General features: G+C 44.5%; 2 protein-coding genes across 6 annotated transcripts in view; one reads left to right on the top strand and one right to left on the bottom strand.

Annotated features, from left to right (window-relative positions):
- Window positions 1–3: 3 nt before the first annotated feature.
- On the top strand, window positions 4–20,541 carry FBXO7 (F-box protein 7). Of its 2 annotated transcripts, none has more exons than XM_025461515.3 (9): window positions 4–139; window positions 3,878–4,172; window positions 8,344–8,571; window positions 9,729–9,870; window positions 12,244–12,327; window positions 15,157–15,252; window positions 16,886–17,062; window positions 18,960–18,997; window positions 19,917–20,541. In XM_025461515.3, exons 1-9 carry the CDS (start codon window positions 18–20, stop codon window positions 20,304–20,306), a joined length of 1,572 nt encoding a protein of 523 aa, XP_025317300.1. In that variant the 5' UTR covers window positions 4–17; the 3' UTR covers window positions 20,307–20,541. The 2 variants fall into 2 exon arrangements, with proteins under 2 accessions (XP_025317300.1, XP_025317306.1); XM_025461521.3 differs by lacking the exon at window positions 4–139 and adding an exon at window positions 215–359 and having other exon boundaries at window positions 4,030–4,172.
- A 67-nt stretch (window positions 20,542–20,608) lies between these two features.
- SYN3 (synapsin III) overlaps window positions 20,609–27,984 on the bottom strand; it is a 452,538-nt gene continuing 445,162 nt past the window's right edge. For all 4 annotated transcript variants that reach the window (XM_049115333.1, XM_025461487.3, XM_049115335.1 and 1 more), the window contains one exon: window positions 20,609–26,489. In XM_049115333.1, the coding sequence (XP_048971290.1) occupies window positions 26,357–26,489 (133 nt within the window). In that variant the 3' untranslated portion in view covers window positions 20,609–26,356. The remainder of the gene's footprint in view (window positions 26,490–27,984) is intronic.

Genomic DNA, 27,984 nt, shown 5'->3' with positions numbered 1-27,984 from the left:
GGCCTCCGGCCGCCGCCATGAAGCTGCGGGTGCGGCTCCAGAAGCGGACCTGGCCGCTGGATCTGCCCGACGCCGAGCCGACGCTGGGCCAGCTGCGCGCGCACCTGAGCCAGGCCCTGCTGCCCTCCTGGGGCTTCGGGTAGGCGGCCGGGCGGGGCGCGGGGGGGCGCGGGGGGCTCCCCGCCTGCTGCGGGCGGTCACGTGAGGCGGGGCGGCGGGGCGGCGGGGCGGCGGGGGTAGGGCCCCGGGACTGTGACGCGCGGAGGCCCGGGCGGCGCGGGCGCTAGCGCTGCGGCTCGGCGGCCCCCGGCTTGCGGCCGACATGGCCCGGCGTCCCGGGGACCCGGTCCCCCTGCAGGGTGAGCCGTCGCCTTCGTTTCTGCCGCAGGGGAAGCCGGGGACCGGCCGGGGCGGGCGCGGGGGTTCGGCTCCGGGGGGACTTTCCCGGGCTCGGTGGGGTCGCAGGTCACCGTCCCCGGCGGTCGCAGGGTTCCGGGGAACACGTCGGGAAAGTTCCAGAAGTTAGGGACCGGCCCGCGCTCCGAGGCCGCCGTGAGCGGGCTGGAGGCTGCGCCGGGCGGTGCGCGGCCCGCGGCGGGACCCGGTTCAGGGTGTGGGTGCTGCGGTGCTTCTGGTTCCCCGGCCGAGCTGTTGCTTTTTTGCTAAAACTAAGGTAAACGTGGGTCTTGGGGTGACCCTGGAGGGCTTGCAGTTTGGGGGCAGTGACGTTGAGAAATCAAGGACCGGAATCCGCTATTAATTTAATGGGGCTGCAAATGAGACTTCGTTTCCACCGAGTGTTTTCCGGGGATGACGGTCTGGGGGCCGAGGGACAAAGCTAGGGGTGGGCCTCTTCGCGAACTGAGCGAGCGAATTGGGCGTTTGAGCGTGCTGAGGAAACAAGGGTAGTCGCTGGGGCTTTCTAGGTGAATTCTTCAAAAGGAAACCTTTCTGTTAATTAAGCGGATTTTTTTTTTTTAAGATTTTATTTATTCATGAGACGCAGGCAGAGGGAGAAGCAGGGTCCCTGCGGGGAGCCGGGTGCGGTACTGATCCGGGCACCCCGAGATCACCAGCTGGGCCAAAGGCAGACGCCAACCGCTGAGCCCCCCCCCCCCCCCGCCCCAGGTGCCCCTAAGTGGGTCCTTTTTCTGAGACTTTTATAGATTTTGACTTTATTTTTAGGGAATAGAATAAAATGAGGCCATGTTATGAACTTGTCACCTTTCATTTTTCATTTTCATTTACTGTATTAAAAGTAAGCCTGTTTTTTCTCCAAATCAAAAATGAGATTTGAACTGTTGAGTGTTGTATTAAGTGACACGCCTATTGTTATTTCCTGGTGGTAAGCCTAAGCATTTTGTATGTTAATGTCATCACCCCACCAGAAATCTCAAAAGGACCTTCTTTTTAAAATATTTTTTCATATGTATGTATGTGTATTTCATTAATATTTTTTTTTTTAATTAAGGGCACTCCTGAAAGGACTGTTTAAGAGCCCAAGTTAGTTTCTCCTTTGGGTTTGTTTTTATAGTTGAGGCTGGTTAACTGGAAGGAATGTAAGCTTCAGCTTCTGAAAGTAAATTCATTCTTCTGAAAATATGTTCACTTTATAATAAATGGGTAGTTCTAAAATACAACGGTAGGACACTATTATTTTTTAAGTGTCTTCACTGAGCAAGTGGATCTGGGTCTGACATGAATATTTTTTAAAGGCCTGGTGTTTCTAAGATAGCATTTTCTGATGAATTTGAATTTTTTCAGTTTTTAACCCCTCCACTGGAAAGTTATGTGTTACTTTAGAAGTAGCTCTTCCCTTTTCCTAAATGGGGAGGGAAGTCCAGCATTTTTATTAATTATATGGTTCTTTAGCTTTTCTACAGGTGGTTGTTTGGATGAACATTGTATTGACATTGTTTGAAAAAAAAAAAAAAACCTTTTGCTGTGACAGATGATCCATAAACACATAGTTCATATGAGACATTTTTCTCTTGGGATAGTGTTTTTTTGGGGGGCATCTTCAGTATTTATTCATGGGTTTGAAAACAGAAGCATAGCTATTTATTTCCTAATAAGCAGGAGTAGTTTCTAAAATTTTAGTAATTTCTCTACCAAAGACACTTTAATTGGTAAGAAAAAGTGTTTTTACATGTGAAAGAAAATGAATTATTTTGCGTACTTTTGAAAATGCAGCATTGCAAGAATAAACAGAACATGATTTTCAAATCCTTGGTTAACCTCTCAAAAAGTTAATGAAGTTAGCATTGCTGAGTCTAAGTGTCTTATAAAATGTGCAGCGATTTGTTAATTACTCCGCACCACTATGTGATGAAATGATGGATATTCTCTCAAATCAGAGAGCCTATGATGTGGAAGGGAGGAGAGTTTGTTTCAGGCTAATTTGAGCTCCTGTTTAGCAGTGGACTTTGGGATTTGTGCTGTTGTCATTATAAAAGACATCATACATAACGTTATCAGTAACAAAGGCGACCTTGTACTTAACAGTGGGAGGGATGCATTTATACTCGGTCCTCTATATTCTCATGTTTTTGTGATTGTTAGTATTTATCTTGGACATGGGTCTAGTGTTTTGGAAGAGACATAGCTGACTGTCCTGTAAATACATTGACTAGGGAGCCCTTATTTCAGTTTCATTTCCATCTTACCAACTGATGTTTGTTGGTTGCAGGTTTTTGTTGTTGTTGTTGTTGTTTTTTTTTTTTTTTTTTTGAGGATTTTATCTGTTTGTTCATGAGAGAGAGAGACAGAGACACATACAGAGGGAGAAGCAGGTTCCCTATGGGGAGCCTGATGAGAGACTTGATCCCAAGACCCCAGGATCACGATCCTAGCCAAAGGCAGATGCTCAACCACTGCGCCACCCAGGTGCCCTGTTGGTCGCATTTATTCCACAAATACTTTTACTTGCCAAGAGCGGGAGATACAGTTTTGAACTGGACAGATAACGACCTTATGAAAAACTTAAATTCTAGTGGTGGGGGTGGAGAAGAGATGATAAATAGGGAATTTTTAAACAGTGATGTTAAAATAAAACTGAAACAGAGTGGAATAGAGTGATGGAGGCTAGGTGGAAGGAATATCAGAAGAGGTGGTATTTGAATTACTGGAATGATGAGAGTCAGTCCTTTGAAGATCTGGAAGAGCAAATGCTGAGGACCAGAGGCTGCAGTGAGGTTGATTTGTTTTGAAGAAGGGATAGAAAGCTTATATTGGCAGAGAACAGTAACTGAGGGGATGGAGTGGATGTGGTAGGAGCACTGGGGAAGGGTCAAATGTTAAGTGTCGAAGGCCATGTTAAAGATTCTGTTCCGGTTTCAAAATAGAAGCCCTTGGAGGATTTTCAGCAGAGGAATGACGTGATTTGTATTTTAAAAGGGCTATATTTCATTGACTGAATCTTAAGCTGCTGTCAATCTTAAGATTTATGTTGTTTTATGTAATGCTAAAGGGGAAAATGCTGGCAATTAAGTTGTGATGTGTCATCAATTTTTTTTTTGTCATCAATTTTAAGAAGCATCCCTGTTTTGAAGATAGCATAATTACAAAAGATGTAAAATATGTATGTTAGAATTGATGAGAACATGGATGGATTACTGATAGAGAATTACCATATTGTGTCCCCCAGGCTAGAATTGTAGCCATTAGAGATCTATAACCCAGGGAATGTGGTGCTAAGAACAAATAATTTTGATAGTTTTTTGTAAAGCTTTGGCTTCATGGGTTTTGTAAACCCATGAATAAAGCTTTTATTTTTGTTTTCATTATTTTATTCTCCTAGGATCATAACATGTACCTTACGTATGTTCCCAGGTAATGGTAGGTAGCTCTTACTATCCTTATCCATCTTTCTTGGCAGTTCTGATACCCGGTTTGCAATCACATTGAACAACAAGGATGCCCTCACTGGAGATGAAGAGACCTTGGCTTCATATGGGATTGTTTCTGGGGACTTGATATGTTTGATTCTTGAAGATGCCATTCCAGCACCTAACTTACCTTCATCCACAGATTCAGAGCATTCCTCACTCCAGAATAATGACCCACCCTCTTTGGCCGCCAGCTCCAATGGGTCCAGCATACAGAATGAACAGCCCAGTAATTCATTCCAAGGACAGGCAGCCCAAACTGATGTCTGGAATGAGGACAATATGGTAGGTATTAATAGCAAAATGAGAAATGAGGTGGTTGACAAAGCATACTTGAATACCTCAGTTGGATTCTGTATCAGTCAGGATAATTATTAGTAGTAGATTGTAGATTATAGTCTTGTAGAAATTTTTTAAACTGCTAAATGCCTGGACCATTACTTGACTGCCATTCGAGAGAACCCAGTTTTTACCTGTTTATTTCGTTCAGACCTTTTCTCCTTCAGATAAGTTGTCCCTTGGCTCCTGTTGCTGCCTATGAGCTTGTGATTCCCAGCCTCACCACTCTTGTCTGCTCTACTCGTTCAGGCTATCTAGAGTCCAGTTATTTCCAAATTATTTGCAGGACATTTATTACCTGGATTTTAAGCGCTGCTGTCTCACCATTTGTGCCAACATCAATTTGGAAATATGAACTAATGTTCTCTTCTCAAACCAGCCATTCTGTCAGTGGCACCACTGTTTTCCTTGAGTTTAAAACCCTGGAGTGATTTTTGATGCTTTATATCCAACCTCTTAACAAGCCATGTCAGTTTTTCCTTTCCATTCCAGGCTTCCAATGTCTGTCCTTCAGTCTGCTTTTTGTGTTCAAGTTTTCCCTGCACAGTTTTGATTATGTGGTTCCCTTGCTTGTCCCGTAACTATGTCACTGATTCTACCTGTGCTTATAATTTTTGAGCTGAAAAAGACCTGTCTGTGTTTAACCCTATCATCTTAGGAGGAAAATGTTGCCTCTCTTCCTGTACCCAGCTTTTAAGGTTTTTTGGGGCTAGTTTGTGTTCTTCCCGCCAGTGAACTATCATCTCCAGTCAGACTCCTTTATCAGTTTCCCTGTACCAGCCAGCACATTCATATGTTCTCACTGGCGCGCGCACACACACACACACACACACACACACACACAGAGCCTACCCACTGTTTCATGCCTTTGCTCTTGCTATCCCCCAGCTGGGAATGCATGGCCTTTCCTCCCTCTCCTGTCTCTGCCCATCTTCCAAGGTCCTGCCAGCCACAGCCCAGGGACTGTCTCATTTCTTTGTATTGATGATCCTTATTGCCTTGGTGCTTACGAGGCAATTGATTTCAAAGCTTTTTATTTCTGGATCACATGTATTATTTAGTTTTTAAGACTGTGCTGTTGTGTTCATTGTTTTTTTGTGTATACTTATCACTTCAGCTTAGTTTCTTTCTTTCAGACCTTAAACATTTGTGAGTATAAGTATGCATTGTGCTGTCGTGGCATTAAGTACAGGACAGATATTAAGAAACACTTTTTAAAAGATTGGTAAAGTATGAAAATCATCTATGTCAAGATTTTTTTCTTTTTTTAAGAGACTGCGCACGCTGAAGCAGGGGCAGGGAGGGGCAGAGGAAGAGGGAAAGAGAATCTTAATAAGCAGGCTCCATGCCTAGCTAGTGTGGAGCCCAGTGTAGAGCTCGATCTTGTGACCCTGAGATCATGACCTGAGTCAAAATCAAGAGACATTTAACTGATTCAGGTGTCTCAGAGATTTTTAATAATGTATCCAGAGAGATTAAATGATTTAAGAAGTCTTTATAAGGCTCAAAATGTTTTTATGATTTTTTAAAAAAATTTATTATGTATCCATTTTTCTGTTCATGGAGGGAATCTAGGGAATAAGTAATAGAATATTTAGGCACATATTTAAATTAAATTTCTAAATCTTCTTTGCTGATAAACTCATTCAGATATTCTAGTAGAAGGGTCCATTCCTTTTACCTTTGTGTACTTGTAAAATGTCCTGTAAGAACTTTTCACTGTGACATTTATTTTACTAGTTTCCTTTTGGAAAATTTTGAGAAATTAATGTTGCTTCAGGTTAGTCATTTCAATTCTAAAAGCATGTTTTGTATTCTAAGACTTGTATAGGGTGACTGTAAAATCTTAGTGTGGAAGGTGAGTTTGAAATCTCATAAGTATACATTAAGTGCTTGAAACAGAGATCTGCTAATTGTAGAATGAAGTATTAGTAAAGGAAAATAGGTAAAACTAGAAGCAATAGGAAAGTTTTACTCTTTTAATTAAGTGTAAATTAATTTTCTTATTTCATACATTTGGGGATTCTCTTAGTATTTGTTGAGTCTTTAATGGAGAAAGGGATAGCCTGGTATCAGACCCTAATGTTAACCCTAAACTTAATTTTAATCACTTGTTCTATCATTTGTAAATAACATGACAAATGATCTGTTTAGAGAGGTGGTGTTGAACATTTTTCTCCCATTCCACATGCATGAAGAATATGATAAATATTCATATCAGAATGGCTCAGAATGTCAGTGGTTCTCATGGAGAGGGAGTAAGGTTTGATAAGTCCACCAGGGGATTCTGATATCTTCCTCCCATGGCATTATTAGTTTATAGTAACTCTTTTTTAGTATTTTTTCCACATATATTGTCTCCTACACAACTGTCAGTAAGTAGCAAATAGCCAAAAGTTAGGTAGAGTAGGTAAGTAAGAAGCAAAGAGCTTACATACTTCATAATTTAAGTGTTAAATGGTTTTAATAGGTAGTTTCTATCAGAAATATGATAGAGCTTCCTTTCTGGGTAGTGCAAATTCTCATTGGCCTCTAGGTTTTAACAAATGAATTTTAAGCTTTTCCATAAGCCAGTAAGGGTTAGGTCCTCAGGGATTTCAGAAGACCAGCCTCTTGCTCCTATAAATTTAGCCACCCTTTCGTTAATCCTACATAATTTTAATTTCCTCTGCCCCTTCTTTAATGGAAATATGAACTTAAAGAGAAGATACATGTGTTTTATATCAAGTTGGAGCACATGAGTAAGAAACAAATCTGAGCAAAATTAATATAGGTAACAGTCTTACTGAAGCAGCATATTGTGTCTGAAAGCCTGAACTGCCAATCTGGAGATCTTGGTTGATTTCAGGTTTTTATTAGCTGGTAACCTTGATTCTGTTTTTAAATCTGAGTCACCATTGAAACATGTTTAAAAAGGCATCAGCTGACTTGCCTGTTTTATAGAATTTTTGTATGGTGCAAATGAGAAGACACTGAAAACAAAACCTTTAGGAAATTGTAAGATATTGTCCTTAACATTGGTGCAGCAAGCATTTGTTAAGCACCTACTATGTGCCAGATACTGTACTGGGACTGCAAAAGTGGGTGACATGTAGTCTGTTCCTTTCTAAGCTTGCAGTCCTGGTGGGATGTAGATGTGTGATCAGGAAAGTGCAATGCAGTGTGCAGTAGTTAAGGCGTTTGCAAGGCAGGTTGGTAGTCTGTACTACCTCTTTTGCAGAGGAAGGGACTGGCAGGAAGTGGGCTTGACAGAGCAGGGACCTGATGAAGTGATAAAAGGCCTTGTATGCTAAGGAGGTTTAGCAGTTTGGACTTCGTTTTCTAGGCCTGTGTTTGGTCAACATGTTGTCTGTGAAGGTGTTATGGGGATGCTGAGCATTGAGGAAGGAGTGTGGTGGTTCTTGGCTAAGTATGATGCACACATTATTGGGATTGGACTTGTCAGAGCTCTGTAATGCCACTGTGTATTTTGTGAATATGGAGGGTGAGGTTCAGTGCTGTAGCATGTAGCAGTTTCCAAACCTAGTTGATTATAGAACTCTTTTCCTGAGGACATCTAGGGCTACATTCCAAGGCACAATTTCGGGAAATGCTGCTGTCTGCATTGGGGAAATACTGGGAAATTTTAAGCTGGGACATGCGACATAGTTGGATTCTTAATTGTCAAAAACTCTGGCAGCAGTGGGTGGAATATGTTGGAAAACCAAGTGGAGTCGGGGATACTTGGGGAGGCTGCTGCTGGAAGCCAGGAGGTAGAGTCTTAAGTACCATTGGGGAATAGTTGGGCAGATTCTAGGGATGTTTAGGAGGTTGATTCAGTGGAACTTTGAAGACCAGTCACGTGGGAGGTGGAGTTTAGTATGGTGGAGGGAGAAGGCTAGGTTGATTTCCAGGTTTTGGCATACTGGCCAGAATTAATGGAGATAGGGAATTCAAGATGGAGGAGTAGATTGCTGGCTCATAATTAGGAGGGCTCACTTAAAATGTGTCCCATTTCTGAAACTAATAATGTGCTTTGACTTTGAGTACTCATTTGAGTTCACTTTAGGATACAATGTAAACTGTGTAAAAATAAAAGTCTATTTAATGAATTCATACTTTTTGTTATCTTTTTCAGTCGGGACCTAGTCAGAATTTTGAAGCTGGGTCAGTTCAAGATGTTGTGGATATGGAAGAGGGCACAGGTGTCTTTCCCTTGGAACCGATGCTCTGCAGTGAATCGGTGGAAGGGCAAGTGCCACATTCATTAGAGATCCTGTATCAGTCAGCTGACTGCTCTAATCCCAATGATGCCTTGATAATATCGATACATCTTCTCATGTTGGAGTCAGGTTACATACCTCAGGTGAGACTATGAGCAGAAATCAAATGTCTTATTAGGGTTTCCCATTGGGAATGGTGGTGTATTAATAAACATCACTGGGGTACTGTGGTATTCTAGAGTTCTGTATTAAAGACAAAAGATGATGTAGGATAACGTAGTAAAACTGTGGGTCAAGACTGTGGGATGGGCATGTGTACATGGATGGCTCACTGAGTTATTTCTGATGTTAATGGCTTTGAATTGCCAGTAATCTAGTAAGATTCATTGAGGGAGAGGGACTTTCTTTCTTTCTTTCTTTCTTTCTTTCTTTCTTTCTTTCTTTCTTTCTTTCTTTCTTTCTCTCATTCATTCATTCATCATTCATTCATTCATTCATTCATTTTCCATTTGGTAAGTATCTCCAGTGACAGATGCAGTGCTTTTGTCCCTGCTCTCAGGTTGCTTGTAGTCCAGGAGTGGGGGAGAGAGGCAGTCTACAATCTGTCATACTATATTGGTTAAATTCTAGGACAGATATCTGTGTATTTGGGATGCCAGAGAGTCATGGAGGAGAACAGAGCGTCTCGGTGTGCCTGAGGATATCTGGGGATCTTACTAATGCATATTCTGATGTAGTAAGTCTAGGATAAAGCCTGAGCCTCTGCATATGCCCACACAGTAGTGATGCTGCTGGTCTGTGGGCCATGTTATGAGTAACAGAGCTGTAGAGCAATTCAGTGATCATTGAACACCCGCAGCATGCAGTGCTCTGAGCTGGGAAATCAGGATATAAGGAGTCTGTAAGCGGGGGAGAGAAACAAATAAAAAGAAAAATATGATGTATTCTAACATAATAGAAGTGTGTAGCAATAGGAGTATGAACAGAATGTTAGGGTGTAGAAGAGAATGACAAACAGGATTTTTTTTTTTAAGGCCTCACAAAATGATCTTTGAGCTGTAGGTCTTGAATAATGATAGGGCTTTGCTGGGCAGAGATGTGAGTCTTTAAAGAGAGAAATCAATCCCTGTCTCATTTTTCTATCAAAATTTTACTAACGATAGTAATGATTTGACAAACTTTATTTAAGGGGACTGTATGGAATGCTTATTTCCAGACAAGTTAGGGGCCTCTTGGATTTTTAGTCTTTATGAGAGTAATACTTTTCCTCATTATTTGTTTCTTTCATTTCATTCCCCAGGGGACTGAGGCTAAAGCTCTGTCCATGCCTGAGAACTGGAAGTCAGGTGGTGTGTATAAGCTGCAGTACACGCATCCTCTCTGCGAGGGCGGCTCTGCTGCTCTCACCTGTGTGCCTTTGGGAACGCTGATTGTCATAAATGGTAATTGGATGGCACGGCCACAGTTGTCAGTTTACAGAGCTGACCTACCTGTTCCTCTCCAGACATCTTCCGGCTGCTTCAGTGACTGGCTGTCGTGATCTAGTTGAGTTTTTCTTGTCTCTTAATCCCTAGGCCGCTGATAACACGAGTCTGAAAGGTCATAGGATACATGGGTTGATGTTCAGTCCGGCAGACTTCTCTCCCAGGGCAGCCATGCCCTTCAGCTATCTTACCCTTGTGATGCTTTTGCTTCAGGGGGTGTTGTAATCATTGGAGTGAGATGATCTATTACATATGGGCTCTGTCTGCCTGTGGATGACTTTATGTTTATTTTTTTGACCGAGGTCTGGAGCTGAGAGGTGGTAAGAGGTGATTGAGTGGGGATCACTTTTGATCCTGTCTCTGAACAGTGATGCTTACAAACACAGCTAAGCACTGCCTTAGTGTGTGTGCGCTTGTCCCCCACACCCGCGCCATCAGGAAGGTCACTCTGAGTAGTTGCTTTGTGTAGTTTTCTTTTATATTGGCAGTTTCACAGGGATTGCTTTGCATTCCATTTTTGTATTTCATTTTAGCTCGAAGCCATCAGAAGTCTCTATCTACCCATGATCTGTGGAACGAGCCCATAATCACACATTCTGGAGAGCTAGCGGAGTGACTGGAATCTTTCCTTTCTGCTCTGCCTTTTTTTTTTTTTTTTTTTTCTGCTCTGCTTTGATTTTTAAGGTTTATCCCCTTAGCTGGATAAGATAGTATGGTGAGATTGGAATGACTGCATTTTCAATTTTCCAGGAGAGCTCACCTTTCATGGAGCAAAGGCAGTTGCTTCCATACACCTTAGCCCCTAGTCTCAGCAGCTACTGGTTCTGCTGAGGTGGAGGAGGCGGCTTAGGAGACCCCGTATTGCCACTTGAACCTGGAGCAGCACCATGTTTGTCTGTTACATTTATTGAGGTCTCTTGTAAAATTTTGTTTGAAAAATGTTTGTTCTGCAAAAATTTATTTTGAAAACCATCATCCTACACTGTCTTGATCTTTGAAATGAAAGATAGTTCCAGGTTCCTCGTGATGTGATTTCTGCTACTTCCCTTTAATCACTAACTAGATTCTTTGAAATGTTCCTTTCAAGTCTCAGATTTGAACAGCTTTAACAGCTTTGGTGGTATCCCCATTTGTCAGGATGTGACTTTCCAGTGGCAGGAGGACTAGTTCTGTCTCCTCAGTGTTCATCACAGTGAGCAAGTGAAACTTCCCACTGGGAGTTCTTAACACGGAACATCAGTAGTTTCTGCTTCCCCGTCGTTCTGCTCCATCCCATCATAACTGCAAGGCTGAAGCTACCCAGCAGTACATAGGAGGTGCTCATGCTCATTTTTGCTTCTGTTTCTTAGAAAAGCACTTTAACATCGTGGATAATAGCCTCTCTTCACTGGTGTCAGAATCTGTAACATAAAGAGAATGGCTGCTAGATCTCTCCATGGCTTCTTAGTTTCTGTTATCTTGTTCTTTTACTGTTCTTGGCACATCAGCTACTTGTAGACTTGTGTGGCAGCCAGCCACTCCAGACTTGATTCTTTGAAAAGGAGCAGTGTGTCCATAAGTCTTTCCTTCACCCAAGACCTCCTGCTCAGGGCACATGTGCATAAGCACATCACTGGCCTTTCATGGAATGAGATGAAGTGCGCCTTTGTATATATGATTAATGTTTGAACCCTCTGGTGATGTCAAGAAGATTGGTCCTTTGGGTCTAGAAAGATGATGTGAAAACCTAGCAGGATTCTTTTAATAAACAAGGAAAGATTCATTGCCAAGGGTTAAATAAAAAAATAAGTGGAGTTTTTAGTGACTTTGTTAGAAGTAATGGATTTATTATGGTTTCACTGCCTCTTACTAACCTTGCTGTATATCTTTAAGTTACTAATAAGGTGCTATTGGTAATACCTATTGGGTTTTATATAAAGGGTGCATACTTTAGTTTTTTTTTTTTTTTAAGATTTTATTCATGAGAGACAGAGAGAGAGAGAGAGAGGCAGAGACACAGGCAGAGGGAGAAGCAGGCTCCATGCAGGGAGCCCGATGTGAGACTTGATCCTGGGACTCCAGGATCACGCCCTTGGCTGAACACAGGCACTCAACTGCTGAGCCACCCAGGCTTCCCCATACTTTAGTTTTTAAAGGTGTTTTAGAGTGATTTTACTTGATGTGATGGCAGCTTTACACTTTGCTGTGAGGGAAGGAAATAAACATAGAGCACTTTGTTTTCTGTAACGTGTCCTTTGTATGTTGGGACAGGGAAATGCAAACCCATGCTAAAACATGAAGGCCATTAATGAACTGAAAAGAATTGTGTGTCTCTCTTTTCCTTATTTACAGCTACTCTAAAGATCAACACTGAGCTCAGAAGTGTGAAAAGATTGCAGCTGCTGCCAGAATCATTTATTTGCAGAGCAGAACCAGGTAAGAAAAGCATGATTGAACTTTGGGGATGAAGCTTTGAGATGCTCACTTTAGAACACCTGAAAGGAAATGTCTGAGAGATTGAAACTTTCTGAATGAGATTAAAGCAAATTTAAGACATGTTGCAGAGTATCTCTTTCCTGCTTTTCTTAGAGTCTTGGAGTGCTGGGTTATATTTATATTGCCATTATGGAATGACAGAAGTATGTAATTCATCCCACACTATGCTGATATTCTAATTTCTGAATTAATCTTTGGATTTTTCCAGCATCATATTTAACCAATATGGAGAGGATCTGTGTTTTGTGGAAGCTGTGCAATGCACCATCATTAGTGAAGATTATTGGAGGAAAAACTACTCAGAATGTTGGCTTAAACCAGCATAGATTTGGTTGCTGTTTGATCAGATTGGAACTTTACGAGAAGTTGCCATTCTAGGCACGGTTTTGCTTGTATCCTATAAGATTATTAATAAATGCAGAGACAAGTTTTGTTTTTTCAGTTAAATCCAAGTATGAGACGCAGGTAGGCAGTTGAAGGAGAGGACATGAGAGGGAAACTCACATCTTTAAGTGCTCGTTTTGTGCTGGACCTGTGCCTTGACAGATGCAATTCCATTTCATTCTCCTAGTAAATTTAAGAGGGTTTTAAAATCCAGATGTGGCATAGGGTGGTGCCCTGTGGTGGTGGCAGTAACAGCGGTGTCCTTGAGAGAAGGCTGCCTAGATCTAGGTCTTTGCTTTGAAGGCCTAGAGACTTACTTTTGTTGGTTCCTTGGGGACTTCGGGCCATGAGTTCCATGAATCTCCATGAACCCCAACTGATGGGAAAAGGGGATGGGCAGATACATGTTTATAATGGTCTCTGAACATGTAACATCACACTAGACCAGTGTTTTCTCAGCCCTCTTTTCATGATCAATTCCCTGAGGAGCTTTTGTAGAAAATTCATCCTCCATCTATTCTCTTCCAAATTTTAATACCATAGATAGAGTGTATTTTCATTTGTGTACTGTGGTCCTTTGGAAGGTCAAACCAATGGTAGAGCTAGGGCTTTTGTTTTGTTTTGTTTGCCCTTTAAGAACCAGTTCTTGTCCCATTGTGCATGATGCTGCCCCTGTTGGAGATGTATAAACTAGACTGATAAAGCTCTGAAGATGGTCTTACCTTTGGGACCAGAAAAACTTGAAATTCCTTGGCCACAACCCTATATTCCTTTCACACTAGGGAGGACCTGCTTTGAGAGTAGAAATACTCTACACTCCACAATAGCAGAGGTTATTATGTGCATTTTACAGATTAGCAGACATGTCTAGAGGAGGTTAAATTACTTCAAGGTCATAGAGCTAATAAATGGTGGAATTCAAGATTGGAATAGATTTGACTCCTGAGCCTATTTTTAAAGAAAACTTTTATAGGAATGTAGTTCAGATCCATATTTCTTATCTGGTTTCTGTTAAAGAGACAGGAAGTGAAGGGGAAGAAGAAAATTAATACTGTTCTATTACAGTAGGTTATGGACTGTATTAATTAAATATTTTTAATATAGTACTTTAATGTTGGGTAAGGTTATATAGCGCTGCTCATCTGACAAGTCATTTTAATTACTTTTTATTGTGGTTTATAATAGGGTACTTCATATATACTTATTTGTAAGTTCCCAATTACTTTTATAATAAATAACTGAAGGAAAAACTTGTTTAAAAAGGTCAGTTTTCACACATGAATAAAGGCGATAAACCAAATTGATTTTTTAAAACATCTTGACATTTTATTTCAAGTCAAGATTGTAGTTCATGCAGTGAAGATTTAGAGATTTGCTATGTATCTTTTCTCGTTTCATTATCAAATTAAAAGGAATGTTTATTTCTTAGAGATAGTGAAGGAGCTAGTCACAGAATGGGGAGGGAGCAAGCATATTATCTGTTTTTCACTTTACATCTTAACGAGTCTTTAGTGCAGTGGTGGTGTCTCCTTTAGACAGGTGAGCAAGCCAATGTGGGCCAGAGAGTTCAAGGTTATATACCTGGTACAAATAAGTGGAACCGCAATGGGGACTTCAGTGGTATTTGGCAGTGTTTCCCATGCAGTGTACAGGTGAATCATCTGGGCATCTTATGAAAATGCAGATTCTGATTATGAAAACATAGGTTTGAGATTCAGTAGTGCTGAACAGTTTCCAGGTGATGCCAGGTCTGGTGACCTGTGACACACACTCTGGAGTAGCAGTGAGGTGGCTAAAATGGGTGCGTGGAAGCCAGACTTAGATTTTGTACCCTGCTCTGCCACTTACTGTAAGGCCTTGGACAGGCTTTCATTATCTTGTCCTGTTTTTAAAATGGGGGTCAGAGTATTTGTCTCTTACTTAGGGAGAATTACTTATGTTGAGAGAGAGCTTGAAGAATGCTTGACACAGTTGCCAACCTGGTCATCAAGGTGACAAATACCGTTCTCCTTCTGAAATCTGGAGAGTGGTCCCCCACCGTACACTCCTAGCACCTGGGCAGTTGAGCCAGGTGCTCAGGAAATTGTGTTGTGTGTACAATTCACACCCCACAATATTTCCTACCATAACTATAGCCTGTGAGCTATATAAGTTGCCTGCAGCGCTATTTGAAACTGAGATTTTTAGCTTTACATCTAAGATTTAGTTTTCAGAGCCACACACTATATATTTCTTCTTCTTCTAGAGACTTTGGTTCATATCTGTTCATGTAGGAATGATTTGTGAAAATTTACCACTTTGGCTTGGCAGAAGTAGAGGATACCATTTCAAGTTTTGCCACTTGATTTTGTGTTTTGATTTTTTCATTAAAAATATATCTTCTAGGGGAAAATGTAGCCAAGATATACAAAGATCTTCAGAAGCTCTCTCGACTCTTCAAAGACCAGCTGGTGTATCCTCTTCTGGCTTTTACCCGACAAGGTGAGAGATGATAAAAGATCACAGGTCAGACAGCTAGAAAGAGTAGGAAAAGCTTATATGTTCTGCTTGTGACTCTGACATAGTGAAATTCTCCTCTGCCTCTTTTCTCCTTCTAGTGAAATTCTGCTTTTTTACAACTAAGCTTCACTTGATCTTAGCCAAAAGGCCGAGAAGCGATAAGCTTCAATGTTAATTCCTTAACGTGGTTTTTACTCCCTCTTGGTGTCTCCTCAGTATCTTGTGCATCTTTATTGCAGCCTGTCCTCTGCTGTATCAATATTGTCGATATGAGGTTTTTCCACTTGAGCTTTTAAATACCTGGAGAGCAGGGAACAGGTCTTGTCCACTTTTGTGTTCTCATGGCCCAACACAGGGTCTGGTCCTTACGTAGGTGTTCGTTCAGTAAACACATAAATAATATATAGCCTGTAAGTTGGGTATTAGGTTTTTAAATATGATTTATTGGGCTCTATGGGTACTTTGGATATTTTACATGCATTCTTATTTAATGCTAACAACTTTGAAGGAGATTTTAGTTTCATTTTATAGATAATGAAGCTATTTTAGTGAGATTTAGAATTCATTCAAAATTTTTATATTAGCTAGCTCTTATTTGTGTTGTAATACAAAAATATTTTAAAATCTCAGTGTCTTAAAGCAAATACCTATTCTTCTCACTCATGTACCTGTTGTGTGTGGGTTAGCTGTGGCCACAGGAGTAGTCCTCCAGGATATGTCCTTCTTGTAGCAGAGGGAAAAGAGGGCCAGTGGCCCAGCCATGTGTTGGTTCTTTTTTTTTTTTTTTTTTTAATTTTTTTTTTCATGTGTTGGTTCTTAAAGCTTTTGCTCGGAAGTGGTATGCCACTTCCACTCCTATTTCATTGGACAAAACCAGTCAAAATGGCTGAGCCTGATGGCAGTGTGGTGAGGAAGTGTAATTATAGGCTAGAAAAATGAGAATCCTAGTCTACCACAATCCTTCAGCTGGAAAATAACTTCAGATTTATACAGATATGTGGCTTTTATCTGCTGTGTATTGCAATATTTTAGGTTTCCAGTTGCCTGGGCCAAGATTGTTGTTACCACAGTCATTGTCTTTAGGTGGTGGTGATGAAGAGAAAAATGTGAATTTTAAAATCCTTTATTGATTTTGATTATCTTTGCTAGTGGAGAACAGTATCACATCTATTAAAGGAGCTAATAATAATTTTCTTTTTTTTTTTTTCTAATAATAATTTTCATTTGACTGGAGTATGTTATTGTTATTGTTTTCCCTTCTTAGCTTGCTTCTGAAATTTATCTCCTTTCCTTTTTTCTAGTCTGCTAGACCTCAAATAATAGTACTTGCTAATTCTGCATGTATTCACACATTTAATTTTCAACTGAGTGAAGTAGACAGTACTATTAACCCATCTTACAGATATGGAAATTGTCTTTCCACCAAAATAGGGAATAAGGGACTTAGAAGTAGCAATCTGGTCGCTGTGGGGTTGAAGTTTGTTGTAGGTGTTGCATACTTGGGTGAGGAAGACTACCCTCCAATTGAGGAACAAGTTGGTAACTTTGTTAATAACTATGTGGGGAGAGCCAGATGTTCTTTACTCAGTGATACCTGTTCCTTTTTTCCTTGTAGCCCTGAACCTGCCAGATGTATTTGGGTTGGTGGTCCTCCCATTGGAGCTGAAGCTGCGGATCTTCCGACTTTTGGATGTTCGTTCTGTTCTCTCTTTGTCTGCGGTTTGTCGTGACCTCCTTATTGCTTCAAATGACCAGCTGCTCTGGAGGTGTTTATATCTGAGGGATTTTCGAGGTGATTGTTATGACATGCTAATCTCTCTTACCATAGTTATTTAGCTTGCTAAAAGTTTTTAGTTGTAGGTTCTTTTTTTTTAAAAAAAAAAAGAGTTGCAAATAATCCTAACAGCTTTATTGGAAGATTCTAAGCCTCGTATACTTTGCCTGTATCCTGAAAATTCTTCACTTTTTTTTTTTTTTTTGGTGTGTGTGTGTGTGTTCCCCATAACACAAATAGCCCAGTAGATGAACTAGAATATTTCAGGATAGTAAAAATTTCAAGTTTGGTCTTTCTTTTTAGACTATCCTCCGTATCTGACTTAGCGGTCTGGCGCATTTCCAAATGACTTCCATGGTTGTGACCTTGTGCACAAGTTAAGAGAGCCCTGCTTGCTTCCCTGTGGCATGTTGCTGGGGAAGCTTTATTTCCATGTAATCTCATTTATGGGGACCTGGTGATCTTTGCAGCAGTGATGACAGTGGAACTTGGGGATGGGGAGATGTTACCCCAAATGTAAAAGCCCTTTACCTGGTGTATCAAGATTCCCAGATAGAAGCCTGGAAGCCTGACTGGTATTTCTTTTCTGCATATCAGTGTTTTTTAAAACTGGTTTGACTCTGAGGTGGGTCATGAAATTGATGTAATGGGTCATTAAAAAAAAAAAATCAGTATGTATTTTATGAAATAGTTAAAAATTTCTACTTCAGTATACGTATATATAGGTATATATTGTGTTGCAATGTAAAAAATATTTGTGGTTCACATCAAGAAAATGCAAATGATGGTGCTATGTATAACATACCATCTTGGCAGCTGTAAAAGTCTGGCGGGTAGATTCCCTTCCTTATTTGTACTAGGAATATTATGTAGAATCATTTGGATTGTTAAAAAACCTTTTTTTCCCTTCAAAAGTAAGAAGTGAATGACCTGGTTTTTCCGTGTCCTCCCCCTTGATTCCTAAGGTCCTTGTTTGACATTATTTATGCCGAGTCCGGGGTTCAGAGTATCATTTTGTTCTAGGAGGCAGCAAGTGTCATCTCAAATTTTAAAAAAATAATTATAGTCAAGAATGAAAAGAATGACCAGAGTATATAGAGGAACCAACCAAAAAACCAGGCTATGATAAAAAATAGGCAAAAAAGCCCTTTTATGTCATATTCAAATTCAGGTTAAAAATACAGTTAGTCTCTATTTCATTTCCAGATTGTGGTCCACAAGCTTGTCTGTAAGCCGAGGGTTCAGATTTTCTAATGAATTTCCCTATGGCCACCATGTTATGGGACTGGAACTTTTATAAAATCTTCCTTCCATGCCCATGTAATAGCTTCTCAGGAAGCCTCTCTTTTATGGAGACTCTTCATTAGACTTAAATTGAAGAGTTTCCTTTTTCCTCATTTCACATATTTCAAGTAAATAAGTATATTAAAAAATATTGAGTTGTCTGGATCATGCTTCTCTGATTGGGGGAAAATACCCAGATATGGAAGGAAACTTCAGGTCCGCTTTCCCTGTAGTTCTGATGGGCTGCGATGGGCAGAGATTGTCACCCAGTAGGTGTCACAGAGAGTCGGGATTAGAGGCAGCAGCTGCACTCAGATGGGACAGGGGAGGAGGCGCAGCAGGGGATTGCTGGGGCAGGGAGGGGCAGGGACAGCTCATGTTCCTCCACGTCCCCTGGGTGCCCCTGCACAGACTTCCCACGAGCACAGAACGGTGACTGGTGCCTTCAGCAAGAGAGGTTTGAGTGAGGCGCAAGAGGTGCAGGTCCTGCAGGATGTGGTAAACAAGTGATTCATGTTCCTTTCTGTGCTGAATCCTAAGCTTCAGTTTCCTTAGGACAAAAGCAAAATTGCTCTTTAATGCTGGATGCATGAAGCATTTTAAATCTTTTTGTTTTTTTTTTTCTTTATAGATGGTACTGTTAGAGCTCGAGACACAGATTGGAAAGAAGTAGGTATTAATATCGAGGCTAATGTTAACATAAGCACAGCAATAACTAGTGAGTTAATACATTAAGGGCATATTGATTACTTTTGTTATGTAATGAAATCTGTTTTTATTTGTTGCTCATTTTCAGTAAAGGTGTTTTTAACTTTTAGACTCAAGAAAAAGGAGTCTTATCACAGCATTGTTTTTCACCTTGATTTTATAAAAAACATTCTATCTTTCTCTGTTGCAAAAAAATTTTAAGTTGAGTTTCTGTGCTGGACTCGTCTGGCTGTTCAAGTCATTAGAATAGTACATTGTGAAAAGAATGAATGTTGTTTGACGTGCAGATGCCTGCCGTACAAGACGTTGACGGGACTGAGAGAAACGGGGAGGCTCGTGGGCTGGAGGGTCCTCAGACTATCCTCAGTGCACAGCACTGCTCCTTAGGAAGATGTGCCAGCCTCTGAAATTGGCATTTTTCTTTTGTTGTGGTTTAAGTTGAGATGGAACATGATTTAGGTGAAAAAGTGAGCTTAAATGCTGTTCCTCCTGCCCCCAGTAACTTAACTTTATATTCTGTGGCATGATATTTCTCAACATATATTTATGTTTTCCATGTTCAGGAAAGGCTGACCTAAAATCGTGTATTGGTTAGCTCTGGATTAGAACCTTTACAGTACAGGTCACTCAGTGTTTCTCCAAATGGGCACAGTTGCTTGGTTGCCCTGTGGTTGAAGAGAACAGTTGGTTCGGCCTTGTATGCCCAGCTCCTACCTACTCGTGGGGAGGGAAACTGCTAACCGTTCTCTCGTGTGCACTGGTTCCTTTGTCTGCTTCGTAGTGTGGGAAGAGGAAAGTGTAGATAGCGCAGTGGAAGCAAATTGGAACTTTGGGGAAACATCCAGATCACTTACGGTATCTCGTTCTTGTGTTTCTACAGCTGTACAGGAAGAGGTACAAACAAAGAAAAGAAGCTCAGAGAGCGCGCCACATGATGTTCCCGCCTTCATCGCCCCACCCCATCCCCTTTGGCCCCAGCCCCTGGCACCCCAGGCCTTTTCCTCCTAGCTCTCTCCTTCCTCCAGGAATTATTGGTGGAGAATATGATGAAAGATTAACACTTCCCTTTGTTGGGGACCCCATCAATTCACTCATTCCCGGGCCTGGGGAGACCCCCAGCCAGTTCCCTCCACTCAGACCACGTTTTGATCCTGTTGGCCCGCTTCCGGGACCTCGCCCCACCTTGCCAGGGCGGGGTGGCCCGAGTGACAGATTTCCCCTAAGGCCCAGCAGGGGCTGGCCAACTGACAGCAGGCCACCATTCATGTGATTGATTTGTAATCTCACTTCTGGAGCTTGTTTGGTTTTGATGTCATCTTGTTGGGGTGCTGATCTCTAGTGTTTTCTGATTGTGATGGTGAGGAATGCACTCACAGTGGCCTTTCAGTAGATCTGTTTAAAGCTCCAGGGGTGGTAGGGCCCAGAGGTCACTGTATGACCAGGTTGACCTTGGGAATAGCTAGCTACTGACCTACACCACCCCCACCCCCCGCCCCGAATTCCCCTCTTGAGTGAATGAAGGTGGTTCATCGATAATGTTCTGCACCAGATTAAAAAAAAAAAACATATAAGTCACGTGGCAGTCTTGATTTTTATTACAGAAAGAGAATAAATACTCAGAACAGCTTCACAACATTACTTGGAGATTTCAGAATGATCAGAAAACCTATTCAATGTCATCAGATTGTTGCAGGGGATTTTTAAAAAATTATGTTTTAGTTGCACCCTTTCTTTAAACAAAATCATTTGCAGAAGCCTGACTTACAAAATGAATAAAAACCAAGCTAGTTCGGTTGAACTGGACTTGGGGTGGGTGCTGTGGACACCCACCTGCTCCGTCACCTCCTCTCTCTGCAGGTCTTTCTCGGGTTCAGTAGTGAAACCTCTGGGTTCTGTAGCAGCATTTTTTTTTTTTTTTTTTTTTTTGACAAACATTGGGTTCTAGGGACTCTTTCTGGCTCCTCCTGGAGTGGAATTTTTTTTCCTTGTGTTTGGAACACTTGGTGCCTAACTTGTAATCTAAGTAGGTGACATCTTTTAACATCAGTTTTACTGCTTTAAGTGCTGGTCAGGCACTTGTTTTTCAAAGATAGTCTCCTATTATTTGAAGAACATTTTACTTTTAAGATTTAAAATACACAAAATTCAGGTTTTATTCATTTTAGAAGAGAAAGGCCAAACACACATGTCTTCTCATACAACTATAGAAACATGCTATTGTGACAAATTAAAATCCAAATCACAACACAGGAATAGAACACTATTAGTATTTGCAGACAATATTTAGGAATATTGTCAATGTTTTCCTGCTTTTTAAAAAACCTGTTTTGCATATAAGGAAATGGCTTGGAATGTTCTATGCTGCAAGAATATTTTGAGTCCTACATGTGAAAATATTTTTTTGCTACACATATAGTCTTTATTCCCATCACAGTGAAGAAAATTCAGTCAATAATAGGGTTTTCTAGAGGCCATGCCACTTTTAAGTAGCTTAATGTATATAGGCGAAGGATTGGGGCTTTGACATTTCTTTCTGTGGTATTTTATAGTATCTGAGCTATTTATCTGAGCTTTTTAAAAAAGCGTCCACTAGATGCTGTGTGGCTTTCACTGGGTCTGGGCTGAAGAACTACCAGAAGCTTTGGTGGGTCTACCCTGCTCTGTCTCTGGCTGTCCGGGGTGTCAGGCTGCACTGGGGGTTGGGGGGTGGTGTGGAGTGCAAGGACGGAGTGATGACCAGAAGCACCGAATACTAGAAGACAAGTTTGTAAAATGCAGTCATTTTGGATGGTCCTTGAGAGGTCCACGGATGGTGCTTGTGTCCCACGGATGCAGGTGCTGCTCCTCTCTGACACTCCCCTCAGGCCTCCCGGCAATAGGACCGATCTAGCTGAGGATGCTGGCGCTGGGCCGAGGCCTGAGGTTGCAGGCCTCGAACAGTGGCTTATTCTAATTCTAAATTCTTAAACCAGCCTCCAAGCTTTTCCTCTTGAGCGGCTAAATTTGTAGTTAGAAGCTTGTCAAATCCTACATTCTTTTCATCAGGCTGAAACTGGAGCTTTATGTATTGCTGGTGTGTAATGAGAGTGAGCTCACGGCTTGGCAGCAGCACGGTCGCTGTGTGACTTCTGACATCACTGGTAACACTGGAATGGAGGCGAGACGGTTTAGAGCGCTCGGGAGGTGGGCCGGGAAGACGCGGAGCCTTCACGACTTTACCGCCCAGTGTTTCCCCCGCCGATCTCCCGGACGGGCGCTTGCCCTTTCTCCCCCCTTCCCTCTGAGTGGAGATGCGCTTGGCCGTGGCTGCGCTCAAACCACGGGAGGGGCCCTTTCCTTCCACGTAAGGTTCGGTGACTGCCTCCGTAAGAACGGTGGACTTCTGTGCTCGCGCTCGCGTGGCCCTCCAGTTCTGAGACCGCTGTTGGGCCTCACGTCTCCCTAATTCTTCGGACGGAGCTGGACTCCGCTCCCTGGGCTCCCTCGGCTCCGGCGGCGCCAAGACTGGCGTGTCTCCTTTCGGGGGCAGTGGCTGCCCGGGCCTCGCCCGCTCCTGCCCCTGACTCCGCGGAGGAGCCGCAGAGAGCGGGTTCTTCCCCCGGGAGGCTCTGGAAATGGGACTCGCAGGTGGGAGGACCCACCGGAACACACGATGGAGGGCAAAGGGGAATGGAAAGGATTCACACGCGTGCCTCGTGGAAGGAACGTTTCGTTTCTGATCGGTGTCGCCTTAAAAGCAGTGCCCCCTGCCTTCAGAAATCACTTCCTGGCCGTGCTCTCCTCTCGGCCGGCCGCCCGGAGAGCCGCGGTCCCACCTACTGGGGCCGCCTATTTGTCTCTGCAACACGAGGGAGCCTCTGTGCCCGTGCTGCGTTGTGCCTGGTTGACGGACTGATGCGACTTGCTTGTTGCCCAGACTTCTAATCGTCTCCAACCAAACCCCAAATGCTGCCTTCTCTTAGAGTCCAAATATTAGACCGAATCTCTGAATTTTATCAGGGGCCGTGTGGGAGTCGGGACAGCTTTTGACGCCGGTCAGTCCAGTGAGTCCCTGGCCCAGCACGCTCTCCAGGCACATCCAGAAACGTGTGGGACAAGCAAAGTGCACATGGGTCCTGACCTGCTCCTCCACCTGGCTCGGTCCCTGCCGCACCTGCCAGCTCACCTGACCGGCCTAACCTGGGACTCGGCCCTGTCCTTTCAGCAGCGCTAAGCGCATGAAGCAGAACGAGCCCTGACCCATTAGGTGAAGTGGAATAGAGCCCGAGCCATCCGCTCCCGGCGCCTGGGACAGGAGGCTCCGGGGGCCACAGTGACCATGCGGCTCTGCGCTGTGGTGCGTGGTCTGCGTGGGGCTCCACGGCCCTGCTCTCTGCTCTGCGAGCCTCATCTGACCGACGCTGAAGTTGGCACCTGGTCCCTTTGGCTCCCGCCCTGGTGGCCCCGGGCTGTGTGATCCCTGATCCGGCTCGCTCCTATTCCTTCCCAGGCTCCCTGGGGAATCTGAGCCCTCTCTCTGAGGCTAGAAAACTGCCACAGATTTTCTTCAGCTTCCTAATACGTCAGTGCGACTCTTCCTCACACTGAGATTCCTTTAAAGACCGCCCTTTTCTCCAATCTGAACACTTTATGTACATTTGACTAGTCTCCTAGTTTCCTAAAGCATGTCCTAAATGCCGGGGTGCCAAGCAGTGTGCCCGGTGCCTGGCTCATGAGGCTCCTTCAGCTGCAAATGCCGGAGAACCTCCGGAGGGGGCTCCTGGGTCTTGCCACGGTATGTGCGACCTTGTGGGTGAGGCCCGTCCTCCCTGCCTCCTCAGAGGCACTGAACATTCGGAGGGAGAACAGTAATGATGAAGAGAACACAGAGGTGATGGAAGAGGGAGGACATGCCGACTGAGTGTCCCTGGAAAGCTGACTTCACAACCTAGATAACACGGTGCCATCCTACCACGGTGACAGGAGGGAGACCAGACCAAGAGTCTCCCCTGTGCTGGTGGCAGTGTCCCTGCGACTATGTCCTTAAACCCCCATTCACTGTGCTCCACGTTCACACAAACCAAATGGATCCTGCTGCTGTTTCAGCCTCCGCAGGTCAGCCTGGAGGGAAAGTGCTAGTCTGGCTTTGGGTTGAAGTTGTGACATAAAGCGAAACACAACAAACATCCTTTCAGAATCTCCCCAGAGTGACTCCCATCCTCACATTCGTTTTGCCCTTTCCCACTCAAAACTGTCACAGCGATTGAAGGTGGAATGTGTGGAAGGAATGGGAGCTAGCCGACGCCAGAGGGGATCTGTGCCCTCCTGAGGCCATCCATCGTTGGTCTCTACCCCCATACACACACCAGTGGGAAAATGTGCTCCCATGGGCCAGTTACAGTGTCACATCATGGATCACGGGTACGTGGTCATAAAATCCGGATGCCCGGCCTGATAGAAGTGTGTGCTATTGTAGCTGGAGTATCTGGGAGAGAGCGCATGAATATTGAGATGTTTTTAGGGACAAGGGACAGATTACAGGAAGGGGAAAATTCAAGCCATGCAGTCACTGTTTACGGAGCTGCAGGGTTTGCTCACCAGAGGACTGGGTCCCTGGCCTCTCCACCAGCTTGGCTCAGGGCTGCTGCTCTAACCTCAGCATAAATGCCAAATACTTGGGGAGACAGACAATCGTAAGGTCTGGGCCTTATGATGAGAAATCCTGACTCCCTGGGTCTGAAATGAAGCTAGCTGTGCCCACACTTTGAGAAACTGTGCAGCCCATGACCACCCTGCGCTGTGTCTTGAGCTGCATCTTATCACTAAGCGAGAATCAAGTGAGACTGACTTTTTCTGACCCTACCCTCCAGCGTGGAAGAGGGATGATTGCCTCGGGTGGTCTCTGTGTTCTTGATTCCCCAGGACATGCAGGCTGCCTGGTGTTGCCCTGTCCTACCAGCTTCCTCTCACTCCTCTATTAGAATGTAGCTCCAGGCCAAGGACATGTTTCTCGTGAGCATCCTCTCCTCTGTCAACAGGGAGGGGAGGACATGTCTTAAGTAGGAAAGTCGGCTGTACAGGGAGAGCAAGCGGCTATGTTCTAACGTCCTGGACTCTTGGTGAGACCAGGAGGCTGGTTCTGGCACCTACCATGTTTCTAGCACCGGGTGCATGGTGATTCGGGGCAACCCTGCCCCTCATCTGATGTAGGGAAAGGGTCTTGGAAAGGGAGTCACTGAACTTGTTTAGCCAAATAAGTTTGGGTTAACCAGGTGAAAGCTCATTCCTTTACTGCAGGAAGCCCGAGAGACATGTAATGTGTACCTACCAGTCTCAAAACAGGAAATAGAAACAGTGTTTCCTAAACATGTGGGACTAGGGGACCCTCTTCTTAGTGACCTACCCGTGCCTTGCTGTCAACGGTCGGAAATGGCGGCCTAGGAGTTCTCAGCCTGTGCCACTGATCTGCTGACTCTGGTTCCTCCTTTGTCCCTGAGGAGGAGACAGCCTTCCTGACGGGAATGCGGAGAGTTCTTGGGGTGTGTAACACGGGACGGGCGGAGGAGCCCTGACGGACTCCTTCCTCGGGAAGTTGAGGGCATCGTCCTGCGCTGGGAACAAGTGATGCTTCATAAAAGAGCCCGAGGTTGGCTCTTGGTGGTCAAGTCTGGCCGTGGGCGGCCCTTCAAGACTTCCCCTCTTTTTTGCCGTGTTCTGAAAGCCCCCGCTGGTCACATGGCATCTGATCTCTTCCCACGGTTCTCAAGAGCCCACTGGTGGCCACAGGTGATGGGCGTTGGCCTGTGGTCTGAGGGGCGAACTGGAGCCTGGATGGAACTAGCACAGGTAGGTGGTAGGTTCCCCTGGCTGGGCTTTTGTCCTTCTGTTTGCAAAACACTGTCAAAAGATTATTGCCTCCCATGTTGCTGAGGTCCCACTACAGCGCCTGCATCTGGAGGGGTGAGGCCAGGCCTGGACAGGCTGTCCCCCAAAGGCAAGCAAAACACTAACAAGAAATGTGAAAAGTAGCCACACACGCACATTTCACTTGGTTATCTGAGGCAGGGGAGCAAGCATCTGGGTGGGAGGGCGATGTGTTGCCATTAGGGCCGGATGTGAGGAACCCAGGGGCCCTCAAAGGCCCACCATGGTTGGATGACGCTGCAACGTCATGGTAAAGGGAGGTGGGAACACGCAGAGATCCTCAGTCCCTGGGTCAGAGGCATTAGAGAGTATTTTCGCAGGCCCTCCATTCTGTTCCCCTCAGGAACCAAGGCTGAGAAGGACCATGAGGCAGAAGGAGAGCGCGCCCGAACTCTCTGCCACCCCAGCCCGGGCAGGTTAGTCAGAGAACAGGCTGGCAAAGGACTTCCTCAGGTTGCGGATGGTCTCGGCCTTGGCCTCATCTTCACTTGCGGTCCCACGCTGGGAGGCGTCGGATGTGCTGAGGCTGTTAGTCAGGGACTGGGATTTGCTGAAACAGAAAGGCAAGGGGGGTTGGGGGGGGGCGACAAGGCCTGGGAAAGGGCTGAGGGGCCTTCCTGGGAACGGCAGGGTGAGCCCAGGGAGAAGCCAGGCGTCCCGACGCTCACACACAGTCTTTAACATGTGCAAGGGGGTTATTGGTACCCTCCAGGTTCAGGTGCAGAAATGGGCTCATGCCAAGTAACAGGGGTGCCCAGGGATGACGTGCTTCCCAGCCACCCAGGCTGCTCAGGTGCAGGCGTTACTGGAGGCCACTCCACCGCTTGCCCGCCTCCCCGCACTGACTTGTATGGCCAGTTGTGAAGGGCTGGACCCCATCTGGGGTCCTCCTCCACCTCCTGGCTCAGGCCTGAGAATCAGGAGGTGCCACCTGCCCCTCTGGCCTCGGCAAGGGCCTCCTTCCCCTCATCGGGACAAGCGAGGGCAGGTCTAGCCCACCGGCCGGCCGTTTCAGGATCCTCAGGGTGCCCGCCTGGTGCCAGGGGACAGGGCTGTGGAGATGAATAGAACTGGGGCCTTGCTCTCAGGAGACTCACACTCCAGTGGAGGTGACAGACCCAGGAAGAGATGCTGTAAAAGCCACACACAGTCCTGCCGTCACCATAAAGGAACCAAGCTCCGCTCCCAGGTGGGGACTGTCTCGTTCCCCTTGCTAATTCTGCACAGGCCTCACCCAGGCCTCGGTGCACACTGGTATGTGACAAATACCTGCTGACTTGAACTGAACCACGTACAACTTTAAAGCAACAAACCTGGAGGTTTCAGCGTCACTGGGTTACTACAGGGTCAGTACTTACCGTCCACGGCACTCTGGTATGTGATAAGTACCTGCTGACTTGAACTGAACCACGTACGACTTTAAAGCAACAAACCTGGAGGTTTCAGCGTCACTGGGTTACTACAGGGTCAGTACTTACCGTCCACGGCACTCTGGTATGTGATAAGTACCTGCTGACTTGAACTGAACCACGTACGACTTTAAAGCAACAAACCTGGGGGTTTCAGCGTCATTGGGTTACTACAGGGTCAGTACTTACTGTCCACGATTCCAAAGCCCTCGCCTGTCCTGTGATTGGCTGGGCTGCACCTCTTCACATGTGAGAGGCTGCCTCAGATACTCAGATCTAAGCACTAACTGGGCAGGACCTCACTCTCATCCTCACAGTAACCCTATGGGGTAAGTACTACTGTCCCCATTTTGCATGTGAGGAAGGAGAAGCACAGGCAGGTTGAGTCATGTTTCTGAGGCCACGCAGCTTTAAGCGGGAGAGCTGAGATTTGAAATCAGCTCATCTGACTCTGGAGTCTGCGGTCAACTATGCCGCCACATTGCCTGGAGGCCCACGTGCTAATATCTATATCTATTCAAAATGCATTTCTCCTTTGATCCAACAACACACTTGCTGGCATCTCTGCAGCTGAGCCTGTACATCTGAGAAACAGTGCGTGTGCAAGGTTATTCACTGCAGCCTTCTCTGAAAGAG

Source organism: Canis lupus, chromosome 10 (assembly GCF_003254725.2).
Source record: "Canis lupus dingo isolate Sandy chromosome 10, ASM325472v2, whole genome shotgun sequence".
NCBI lineage: Eukaryota > Metazoa > Chordata > Mammalia > Carnivora > Canidae > Canis > Canis lupus.
The sequence above is the reverse complement of the archived record's forward strand: the minus strand, read 5'-3'. Positions and strand labels throughout refer to the sequence as shown.